A 12,665-nucleotide genomic window follows, 5' to 3' on the forward strand; every position below is an offset into this window, starting at 1 on the left:
TCTGTACCAACTTCGAATCCCGCAGGCTCAGAACCCAAACGAAAGGCCATTTGTTTCCCTGACCTGGTGGGCCAGTTCCAAGTTAAGTATAGGCCTGTTAGTTGTAGAAGTAGCTTAGACGTAGAATTTGTGCAGGAGTAGCGATTACTGTGTATAATAAATGTGCTTTGATTTAAACCTTACTAATCGGTGTATTGGATTATTGATCATTACTCGGACTTGAACCACGTGGCGGTATCATAAAGATACCTGGCGACTCAAGAGCAAAGGTAATAAAACAGAGCAATTGAACTAAGGCAAAATCAGCAACAGGTCCTAGTAGCTGTCAAACATGTGTAAAGGGCATCCGGTCAGACAATCATTGAAAATGAACAGGCACAAGAGGTTAAACTTGCTGGATCATCTGTTGCTTTGCTGCTTAACCTGGCGTCAATTATTGGCGAAAGAAAATACAAAAAGCATCTTATACATATCAAAACTTTTATTCTCATCAATGTTTGCCACCATTTCCATAGCATATTAATGAAAGCTTTGCAGAGCAATTAAAAATTTAGATTAGTAAACTCTGAATCCCAGGACTTAAAGCACACCCCAAAGATCTCTGGATTTTCCATTTTGCGAACCCTGCGATGAACTAAAGCACCTTCAAGGTCCGACTATCGCAGCACACCAACTTCTGTTGCAGTTCTCTAAACACAAGAACTTTGGCACTTTCCTGCATAAAATGATTGCATAATATTTTTATTTTTTTTTAAATAAAATGTATTGATCTCTCATGCGACTTTTTTAAAAAAAAGCAAATTTTATAAGATATCAAGATACATACTAAAATGATTCCTAATTTGTTGGATTATGGAATGTATGGAAGACTATATCTGGAATGGTGAGCTGGAAGGTCCACGTAATATTTATCAAAAGTAATCCTAACGAGAGAGGGGGAAAAAGTGAATGTTTGTGGCCCAGAACGCTGCTGGTAATCGTTTTCAAAAGAGGGAACTATTATACCGCAAATTGTCTTCGAACACTGAAAAATAGCAGTGTTGTGATAGATTATATACAGTGTACATACATCATGGGGAAAAAAAAAAAAAAAATCACAATTAGTTATGTGGAATACAACAACAAAGTGATTGTCAATATCTGCAAAAGTGAGATCTTTAGCTTTCATTCAAAATTTAGTACCACCCGATAATACAAAACCAATTACCTCAACCTAAAAGCAATTGAAAAGAAAGCCCAGCATAATCCATATCCAACAACAATATATGACCAATACTTCAATTGAGGGGGGAAACCCAATGGTGATGATATAATGCAGTAGGTCGGCATCTTCTGTGTTTATATATATATATATAATATATATATACGAATGCATTTCATTGTGTACCTTGCTAAATTAATGTATTACCACATCAGGGAAAAGTAATATATGCAATACTCTCCTCCCCAAGCACCTTGTCTTGGAAAGCAGAAAAACAAAACTAGTTCTGCGGCAGCATATTTCAACCTGGAAATATCTGAAAGGCCAGTCACTCGCTGGTGGTGACATTTGTCTTTAATTCAGCATACTTTTTTTTTTTTTTACACTCTCTTCATTCCTCTGCCCATCAAGCAGGCAAAAACTGTCATAACCATCTTAGACTTCACTTCAACCAGATCCTCTGGAAGTGCATATACACGAGCTCCGATTTTTCTCGCCATCGACACAGCATATCTGTTGAGAAAGGCAACACGTCACTCCACTGTTCAGTTTTCACTTGCATCACTCATTGCACTTATAAACAGCTCTTAATCATTTGCCAAATAATGCAGCAAAAAGCTAATGCAGCAAAGAGGACACAATAAATAGTTTGCATTTAAGCAAAAGGCATGCAAATTCCAAGGGCAGATACTTTGTGCAGAAATTATGCAAGATTTGCCAACATCCAGTGACAGTTTTAGATTGTAATGTTATTGATAGACTTTTTCCATTAATGTGAGCAGTTAATTTCCAACTAAAATCCAATTGACTATCAAATATAACTACAATCTCCACACAAGATTACAAGGGATGTCACATAAAGTAGCAATAAAGTTCAAAAAACATACTTGGCATTTTCTTGCTTATCCTCATCAGAAAGGACCCCGGTTTTCACCAGATCATAGTTAACAGAGTTAGGTTGAATTGCATCAATCAAATCCAGTACAGGCAAACTTGAACTTAAATTCTTGTCCTATGTAAAATAGTTTTCACATTAGATTATCAAAATTGCAGTATTGTTCCTTTGCACGTGCGCACATACACACCTTCTCAGCAAGTTGCAAGGGTTCAACATTTTTTGAGGAATAAACACTATTTCCTTGAAATCTGGCGGTTATAATTTCAGCATCTATCATAGAAAACAGCTTCCAAATTACTAATATTATTCCTTTACAAAATCCTTATTTAGGATTCAAGTCTCATAGCAACATTATAATTGCTCCTTCCTTGAATCCAAGTTCCTGTGATTGCACACCCACAAGAATTAGACTCTAGGGAGGCTTAGTAACACAGTGGTAGTATCCCTGTCTCTGGATGAGAAGTTCCGGGTTCAAGTCCAACTTCAAGATTTGATGGCCACTGAAGACGGGTGCATATAACATGGCCACACAGGTTGATTATTAGCCCGTAAATGCTTCCAATGGCGGGAGAGTTTCCTGGTGAGCCCTAATACAGAAGGTAACAACTGCAGTACTTTGCCAAGCATCGTCATGGGCCAATCCAATAGAAGCCATGGTCACAAGGCTCTCTTTGGTCATGGTACCTTGAGGGGGAGGAGAAACGCTGGAGGGTTATCATCTTTCTCGTCTATAGAATCAAAGCTCTTAAACCACTTGACAGATCTCATTCAAATCTAGGGAATCTTTATTTTTAGCACAAAGAATAGCTTTTGAATAAGTTGCATCAAATACATGCCCCCGCCATTTTCCCCACAGTTAACCAATTCCATCATCGTATCGACACTACATGGAAACAGTCTCTTCTGCAAGAGTAATTTTGTTGTTGGGCCCCCCTTACTTTCTGTTGGTTTTGTTCTCCACCAATTCAAGGATGCAAACACATTGGAGAGAGTTCAGACAGGCAATTTTGAGGATAGATTGGAGAGGCTGGGCACTGCTCTCCTTGGCGAGAAGGTGGCCAAGAGGACATTTGATAGAGATGTTCAAAATCATGAAAGGGCTGGACAGAGTTGATAGGGAGAAACTATTCCCACTCATAAAAGGATCAAGAACAAGAGGGCACAGATTTTCAGTGATTTGCAAAAGAAGAAAATATGATGCAAATAAAAACATTTTAACACTGTTGAAGTCAGATTTAGAAAGAAGGTTTTTAAATAAAAGGTAGCCATTGGTTTAGATGCCTGGATCAGAGGCAATTTGTAGGAATAGATTGTGTATAAATAATGCATGGGATTTTATAACCTAAGAGTTACTAATATCAGAAATGACAGACATACAATTAAAAAGAAGTTACACAAAATGGCTTTTAGCTGAACTATCCACATTCCATGGGTTAAGTTGCAAATTGGTATAAATAACATCATTTAATTACAGACAGCAGAGTTAGTCAGGGGGACAAGAATGATTGAAACAGACACGAGAGGCCAGGGAGGCATCACAGAGGAGTGATAAACAGTGTCCACAAGACATGGAGCATTGTTCATCCTCATCAGCTCAAGGTCACCGTGAAGGCAAGAGTGATAACTTTAACAGTTAGAACGAGTGACTCCTTCATGAAGTCAGGGGCTGGTAAGGGGCCAACCCACTTTACATAATGTCAAATTTAATTAGATATATAACTAATGTATGTAATGTATAACCAACATTATTGGACAAGGTCCAGCCAAAATGGGCTGTGTAGCTGTTTTGAAAAATGTATAAGAATGGATGTTTTCCTTTGTTCGGTGAAGAGACGGTCTGGGAGTTTAACGGACGTCATCGCCCTGCCGGCGAAATAAAAAGTTTGAGGACCAGTAGCCCTGGGCGCTAAGTGATTTCTTTGAGATCCTCTCCCGCTAACAAACACAGCGTGTGGCTCGGGTCTGGAAGGCACTGCCTGGAAGTGTGGTGGAGGCAGGTTCAATAGGGGCATTCAAGAGGGCATTAGATGATTTCTTGAATAGGGCCAAAGTGCAGGAGTATGGGGAATGGCACTAAGTCGTGATGCTCATTTGGATAGCCGGTGCAGGCACACAATGGGTCAAATGGCCTCCTTCTGAGCTGTAACAGTTCTGCGATTCTGTGAATCCTGCTGCCATAACCAACTGATTAGTGCAGTTGATAGTGAAGAGGATAGCTGTCGACTCCAGAATTATAGAAATGATTTGATTGAGTGGGCAGAGTGGTGGAAAATGAAATTCAATCCGGAGATGCATGAGGGTACGAGGCAATGCATTTGGGGAGAGCAAACATAGCAATGGAATACTCAATAAGGTATTGAGAGGGGTTGAGGAAGTGAGAGACCTTGGAATGCATAGTCATTGAAGGTGGCAGGATAGGTGGACAAGGTGGTCAAGAAAACATATGGAATGTTTTCCTTTAATGGGAAAGGCACTGAATACAGAAGCAGGGATGTAATGATAGAACTGTATTAAACACTGGTTAGGCCACAGTTGGATTTGTGTACATAATTCTGGTCACCATAGTGCAGGAAGGACATAATTGCTCTGGAGAGAGTACAGAGAAGATTTACAAGAATGTTACTGGTACTTGAAAATTACTATAAGGAGAGATTGGATAGAGTACGGTTGTTTTCCTTGGAATAGACGTGGTTAAGGGGAGTCTGAATGAAGGTGTACTGAATTATGAGGGGCCTTGATAGGGTAGACACATAAGGTTTGTTCCCCCCCCCCCGGGACCCCGAGCTGAGGAGTCAATTACCAGGGGGCATAGATTCAAGGTGATTGGTAGAAGAATTAAAACAGACATGAGGAAAGTCCTCTTCACCCAGAGGGTGCTGGGCACTTGGAATTCTCTGCCTGAGTTGGTGGGTGAGGACGAAACGCTCAACACATTTAAAAAGGTATCTGGATCTGCATCTGAAGTGCTGGAACCTACCAGGCTACGGGATCAGGTGCTAAAAAGCGGGATTAGAATCAGCGGCTTGTTTCGTTTTTCTGGCCGGCTCAGACACGATGGGGTGAATAGCATCTTTCTGCACCATAACGTTTCTATGGTTCTAACTGATGGCAGTCACACATGCTTCACGCCTTCTGCGTGCTCTGCATGCCCAGGGCACCCTCCATCAAACAAACAAATCAACAGTCCCGTCCCTTAATCTGGTCAATGAAGACAGCCTGGACAGACAAGATCTGACTTTAAAGGCACTTGTTCCAAATACATGACTCTGTTTGAAAGTTTGTCTGGAGGAAGCTGAAGATCCTGTTAACCAGAGGTTCACATGGGTCACCAAAGCAGGCCCACAACAAGCCAGCTGTTCACCCACTCAGGTTAGAGGTTTACTGATAATTGTCCAGAGGTATATCACTGCACCTTCCAGCAACAACTCAATGAGCAGTTCTTGAGTGTTGACAAACATCCATTCACCCTCACAACTAGTAGGGGTGTTACATGGAACGTTACAGCAGCTACCTTTTTTAAAAAACTGCTTACCTTAAAACTATGGATTGTAGTTTTCTTTTCTGCCTCTCTCAACGTCTTATTTACCCATTTGACAATGATATCATCATTGACTTTTTGACCATCACCCAGTTCTTCAAGAACATTCAATGTATATCTATTAATACATAATTGTAAGTTTTTTACAACCGTGGAAATAATCAACACTTGATTAAAAGACTGGATTACTCAAAAGACATAGTTTTAACACAGGCAGAAGCTCATTTGTTTTAAGTGACTTGGCATTGAAGTAAAACCAACTAGAAAATCTAGGAAGCAATGTATTTAAATATATCAGAATGATGCCACGCAAATCTTACTGACACATCATCAAATCATAGCGAAATATATAGTACAGTAAATCCTCACTTTAACTCGCCCTGCTTAAAGGCATTTCACTTTAACATTGTTATTCTTCAGGGCCCATTTTTCAATTTGCATCACCATTTTCAGTGTTGTCTCAAGTAAGCCATGGGGGAGTGGCACATGGGGAAGGGAGCAGGGCTTTTGCCTTCTTCGGCAGCCCCCCTCAGCTCCACCAGTGGCCCTCCAGCTCAATGAATGACACGGCCCCCACACACTTCCACTCCCTTTCCCCCTCCATTGACAACACCCCTTGGGACAGGGGCCCAGCCCTTACAGACTATGAGGAAGGTCTCCAGGCTATGACGGGCAGAGTGGGTAAGGAGACACACGCACGCGAGAAAGGAGAGCAAGCAGAAAGTTGAACTCAGCTTCACTAGTGCTGTACCAACCAGGGCTTATTTAGGTGATGGGTGCGGCATGATGGCACAGTGGTTATCACCGCTGCCTTACAGCTCCAGGGACCCGGGTTTAATTCTGGCCTTAGGTTACTATGTTGAGCTTGCACTTTCTTCCCACGTCTGCATGGGTTTCTTCCGGGTGCTCCAGTTTCCTCCCACAATCCAAAAGGGTGCACGTTAGGTGGATTGGCCATGCTTAGTATGCAAGTTAGATGGGGTTGCGGGGAAGGTGGGACTAGGCAGGGTGTTCTTTCAGAGGGTTGGCGCAGACTCAATGGACCAAATGTCCTCCTTCTGCATTATACAGGTTCTACGGTTCTTTGGATTTAGTGTTACCCAATGTTTTTTTCAAATTAAGGGGCATTTTAGCGTGGTCAATCCACCTACCCTGCACATCAGAGACCCACGCAGACACGGGGAAACTCCACTCAGACAGTGACCTGAGCCGGGATCGAACCCAGGTCCTCAGCACCGCAAGGCAGCAGTGCCAACCACTGAGCCACTGTGCCGTCCCAGTGTCATCTAATTTGAATGGGTATAGCATTTCTGTTTTATTTTATTTTGTAAGCTATTCCAACTAGGAATGCAATGCTACATACACATGTACAGTACAACACTTCACCTTGTACATGGCTTTTTCCAGGCAAATGCCCCAAGGAACCCAACTCTGGCTTTAACATCAATTCCATTGAAAACCTATGATTCACAAAGTTGTTTCACTTGAAGTCATGATTTTCAGGAATGCCACCACGGGCTGGATTCTTCACAGCCCTGCACCAAAATCACATTCGGCGCTGGGGGGCTGAGAATCCAATTTCACGGCGAAATCGGGCCCGGCGCCGTTCTGGCAATTCTCCGGGACCCAAGAATTGCGTGTTCGCGGAGTACTCTGCGGGGCTGGGGGGCCATTGTCAGAGGCCTGGCTGGCGATCCTCCGCTCCCGACCGGCCGAGTTCCCGACAGCATGGTTCTACCCACCTATCGCCGTTCGGGAAGCTCGCATGGCAGCTGCGGACTCAGTTCGTGGGCACCCTGGTGGGGGGATCAGATACCGGGGGGGGGGGGGGGGGGGGGCCTTATGGGCGGCCAGGGGACAGATCGGGGTGGTCGGATCTTCTGGCGTGCAGCCGATCAGGGGGGGGCCTACATTCTTCATCTGCCTCCGTGTTCCGCATCCGCCATGGCACTCGGCGCTGGAGGCTGCCGCCGTGCGCATGCGCGGACTCAAAACCTGAAGTGCGGGGGCCCGTATCTGCAGCTAAAGCTGCGTGAATCACTCTGGGTCCCTGCTAGCCCCCTGCAGCTGAGTAAATTAGCCGATCTTTTTTATAGGAAACCCCAGAGAGTGAAACGCCAGCATTTTTACGCCGGCTTGAGGACACAATCACATTTTGGGAGAATCCAGCTCCACAACTTTTTAAAGTGAGGACTTACTGTAGTAAGCCTATTATTGAAAAACTTTTTAAAACCATTTTGTGACACTTGGTGTTAGTACCTTCTCATTAACTGCCAGACCAAGGCTAAAGTTAATGTTGAATTTCCATCATTCAGATCCTTTCCATCAATGCCCACAAGAGAAAACTTGGCTCGATCCTTTCCCAAATCAACTGCATAATTGCAGTTTTCCAGCTACATAAAAAAATATATATTTTTAGAGTAATACTGCTATTGAATTTGCGAACTGTTCTTTGCCTTTAGGCCAAGAACTAACTTACCTTTTTCATGTTTGCACCTAGTTTGGGATATGGTGGCTTGTTCACTTTATTCCAGTCAACTGGGACCTTGATTTTTTCGTACAACTGTAATATCACAAGGGAGTCTTCCAAGTCACTGTAAGAGGGACAAAATTCACATTATATTTCAACGGCCTAGGATAAATCTAAAAGATAAATATCACTTTATAGGCTTTGTGTGAAAAATTCAATTTCAACTAAATCTGTTACCCAATCCCATTGAGGATTCACAACTTAATCCTAAATATTCCAAATTTTGTATATTGTAACAGATTTCCTATTCATAGAGCCCTGCAGAAAGGTTCAATTATTTGTATTTAGATAGTGCCTTTAACCTAGTTAGCATTTGCAGGTGGTATTAAAGACCAAGTTTTCTTTTTTGAAACTGAGCTTCCCATGTAATGTGCTGCATTTTCACAGTAAAGCCACTGTTAAGCAAGCACCGGTTTGAAACTGTTTAGCATCCCATGAAGCCAGTAGACTGGAACTATACTGCGGGTTGCGTATTGCCCTTTGACCAGTGGACAAACAAAAGCATAGCACTTGCATGGAGGGGGCTTCATCTAGCTATACCTGAAGGCTGGCCACAAGATCAATAAGGCATAGACAGCTTTGTGGGTATGATGAAGCTGACAAATTAACCCTAAGTTATAGATCCCAGGACAATCTGCTGGGATCTTCTGTAAGCAGGCTACTTTATAACAGTTGCAGTTAGACTACAGCTACTACAAGAGGTCATTCTGAAATAGGCCCAGTTCATAAAGGGAGCCCTGATTTTTGACGAGGATGCTGTGGCAGAGTGGTAACGCTCTGGGGTTGTGGGTTTGAAGTCCCTATCAGCTATGGCAGCTGATTGAATTTAAGTTCAATCAACAAATCTGGAATTAAAGCTAGTCTTGGTAATAGTGATGAAACAACAGTTGTAAAACAAACATATGGCTCACTAATACCTAAGGGAAGGAAATCTGTTGTCCTTACTCCGTCTGGCCTACACTCCCGACCCATAGGAATGTGGTTGACTCTTAACTGCCCTCTGAAATGGCCTAGTAAGCCACGCAGTTCAAGGGCAATTAGTGAGGGTCTGGCCCAGACAGGGATGCTCACTGTGGCACAATCAATTACTCACGAGTCGAGAAGTGATGAAGTCAATCGAGGCTTTATTAAGCAAGACATGTTCCCCAGCAGCTCAGTTACAGAATGCGGCTGCTGGGACAACCCGGGCTCTTATACTCCGCCTTACTGGGTGGAGCCAGCAGGCGGCAGATCCAATCAGGACCCAGTATCTGTCTACCAATAGCCTCTCAGCATCACAGGTACCGTGTTACCCCTAATACATACCACCACATTCACCCCTTGTTAAAAAGGAACCCGGCGGGGTGGTGGGTCGCATGGTGGTAGGGGTTTACAAAGCTGGTCCTGGAATTATCTCCATACAGTAGCTATGCCTTGATCTCAACAGTTAACTATTTACAGATTTTGGCTGACTTATTTACAGATTTTTGCTTTGTCACCCGGAGTTTCCACGAGTCGAGTGGGTGCCCTGGTCGTCCTTGTCGATCATCTCAGCGGCCGTGGGGTGCGCTGGCGGGAGGGAGGGGGTGATTGGTGTTGGGGGGGGGGGGGGGTGTGTGTGTGGTTCCGGCGGGCACCAGGTCCCGCAGGGAGACGGTGTCCTGTTGGCCATCGGGGTAAGCCACGTAGGCGTACAGAGGGTTTGCATGGAGAAGATGAACCCTCTCGACCAACGGGTCCGATTTGTGCGCCCGCACATGCTTTCGGAGCAAGATGGGTCCTGGGGCTGCCAGCCAGGTCGGCAGCGACGTTCCGGAGGAGGACCTCCTAGGGAAGACAAGGAGGCGCTTGTGAGGTGTTTGATTAGTTGTGGTACACAGCAGCGACCAGATGGAGTGGAGGGCATCCGGGAGGACTTCCTGCCAACGGGAAACTGGGAGACTTCTGGACTGTAGGGCCAGTAGGACGGTCTTCCAGACCGTACCGTTCTCCCTCTCTACCTGACCGTTTCCCCGGGGGTTGTAACTGGTCGTCCTGCTCAAGGCAATGCCCTTACTGAGCAGGAAGTGACGCAGTTCGTCGCTCATGAAGGGGGACCCCCTGTCGCTATGGATGTATGCGGGGAAACCGAACAGTGTAAAGATGGTGCAGAGGGCTTTAATGACCGTGGCCACGGTCATGTCGGGGCAGGGGATGGCGAAGGGGAAACGGGAGTATTCGTCCACCACGTTTAGGAAGTACGCGTTGCGGTCGGTGGAGGGGAGGGGGCCTTTGAAACCCAGACTGAGGCGCTCAAAGGGACGGGAGGTCTTTATCAGGTGCGCTCTATCTGGCCTGAAAAAGTGCAAGCGCACTCTGCGCAGATTTGGCAGTTCCTGGTGGCTGTTCGGACCTCCTCAACAGAGTAGGGGAGGTTGCGGGTCTTCACAAAGTGGTAGAACCGAGTGACCCCTGGGTGGCAGAGGTCCTCATGGAGGGCTTGGAGACGGTCTACCTGTGTGTTGGCACATGTGCCGCGGGATAGGGCATCGGACGGCTCGTTCAGCTTTCCAGGACAATACAAGATCTCATAGTTATAGGTGGAGAGCTCGATCCTCCACCTCAAGATCTTGTCGTTCTTGATTTTGCCCCGCTGTGCATTATCGAACATAAAGGCTACCGACCGTTGGTCAGTGAGGAGAGTGAATCTCCTGCCGGCCAGGTAATGCCTCCAATGTCGCACAGCTTCCACTATGGCTTGGGCTTCCTTTTCCACTGAAGAGTGGCGGATTTCTGAGGCGTGTAGGGTCCGGGAGAAAAAGGCCACGGGTCTGCCCGCTTGGTTGAGAGTGGCCGCCAGAGCTACGTCGGATGCGTCGCTCTCGACTTGGAAGGGGAGGGACTCGTCGATTGAGTGCATCGTGGCCTTTGCGATATCCGCTTTGATGCGGCTGAAGGCCTGGCGGGCCTCTGTCGACAGGGGGGAGGAAGTGGACTGAATTAACGGGCGGGCCTTGTCTGCGTATTGGGGAACCCACTGGGCGTAATACGAGAAGAAGCCCAGGCAGCGTTTCAGGCTTTGGAGCAGTGGGGGAGGGGAAATTCCATAAGGGGGCGCATGCGTTCAGGGTCGGGGCCTATCACTCCATTACGCACTACGTAGCTGAGGATGGCTAGACGGTTGGTGCTAAACACACATTTTTCGTTATAGGTGAGGTTCAGGGCGTTAGCGGTCTGGAGGAATTTGCGGAGGTTGGGGTCGTGGTCCTGCTGATCATGGCCGCAGATGGTTACATTGTCGAGGTATGGGAACGTGGCCCGCAAACCGTGCTGGTCAACCATTCGGTCCATCTCCCGTTGGAAGACCGAGACTCCGTTAGTGACGCCAAATGGGACCCTTAAAAAGTGGTAGAGTCGCCCGTCTGCCTCGAAGGCCGTGTACTTGCGGTCACCCGGGCGGATGGGGAGCTGGTGGTATGCGGACTGAAGGTCCACGGTGGAAAAGACCTTGTACTGTGCAATCCAATTGACCATGTCGGATACGCGGGGGAGAGGGTACGCATCTAGCTGCGTGTACCTGTTGATGGTTTGACTATAGTCTACGACCATCCTCTGCTTCTCCCCGGTCTTTACAACTACCACCTGGGCTCTCCAGGGACTATTGCTGGCCTGGATTATGCCTTCCTTCAGCAGCCGCTGGACTTTAGACCGGATAAACGTTCGATCCTGGGCGCTGTATCGTCTGCTCAAAGTGGCGATGGGTTTGCAATCCGGGGTGAGGTTCGCAAACAAGGAAGGCAGTTCAACCTTGATGGTCGCGAGGCTGCAGATAGTGAGGGGGCGTATAGGGCCGCCGAATTGGCTCTGGAGGTTACACTGGAAATCTAATCCCAGTAATGTGGGCGTGCAGAGGTGGGGAAGGACATAAAGCCTATAATTCTTAAACTCCCTCCCTTGCACCGTTAGGTTCGCGATGCAGAACCCTTTAATTTCTACGGAATAGGATCCCGCTGCCAGGAAAATCTTTTGGGTGCTCGGACGAACGGAAAGAAAACAGCGTCTTACCGTATCCGGATGGATAAAACTTTCCGTGCTCCCAGAGTCAATCAGACATGGCGTTTCGTACCCGTTGACCAGCACCGTTGTTGTTGCCGTTTGGAGCGTCTGGGGCCACGACTGGTCCAGGGTCACCGAAGCCAGTCGTGGTTGTTGCATCGGAGCGTTTTCTTCAGACCCCCATGGAGCTGTCTATGCTGGGGTCCTTGGCTATCAGCCAAGGTGGCGGCATCCATGGATCGCACGCGGTCGGGGGGCGGACAAAATGGCCGCGCCCATGGATCGCACGTGGCCGGGGAGTCACAAGATGGTGGCGCTCATCCTCCCCGCGTGGCGTCCGGGACCCAAAATGGCGGCGCCCGTTGGCCGCAAGGGCCCGTGCCTCTGTGAGCCCTAATGAGTCTCCAGCAGTCGCTGGCGAATTTGGGAAGAAGTCATACCTGCCACAAAAGCATCCCTAATTAGGAGCTCCGTATGTTCGTTT

The 12,665-nt window shown here is 46.5% G+C and overlaps 1 protein-coding gene across 6 annotated transcripts in view; it reads right to left on the bottom strand.

Annotated features, from left to right (window-relative positions):
• Window positions 1-463: 463 nt before the first annotated feature.
• Window positions 464-12,665, bottom strand: part of LOC140420935 (plastin-3-like) — a 169,191-nt gene continuing 156,989 nt past the window's right edge. For all 6 annotated transcript variants that reach the window (XM_072505098.1, XM_072505102.1, XM_072505097.1 and 3 more), the window contains exons 12-16: window positions 8,117-8,231; window positions 7,897-8,030; window positions 5,632-5,755; window positions 2,089-2,213; window positions 464-1,714 (exon numbers count right to left, since the gene is read on the bottom strand). In XM_072505098.1, the coding sequence (XP_072361199.1) occupies window positions 1,582-1,714; window positions 2,089-2,213; window positions 5,632-5,755; window positions 7,897-8,030; window positions 8,117-8,231 (631 nt within the window). In that variant the 3' untranslated portion in view covers window positions 464-1,581. The remainder of the gene's footprint in view (window positions 1,715-2,088; window positions 2,214-5,631; window positions 5,756-7,896; window positions 8,031-8,116; window positions 8,232-12,665) is intronic.

The sequence above is a fragment of the Scyliorhinus torazame genome, chromosome 5, assembly GCF_047496885.1.
Source record: "Scyliorhinus torazame isolate Kashiwa2021f chromosome 5, sScyTor2.1, whole genome shotgun sequence".
Lineage (NCBI taxonomy): Eukaryota > Metazoa > Chordata > Chondrichthyes > Carcharhiniformes > Scyliorhinidae > Scyliorhinus > Scyliorhinus torazame.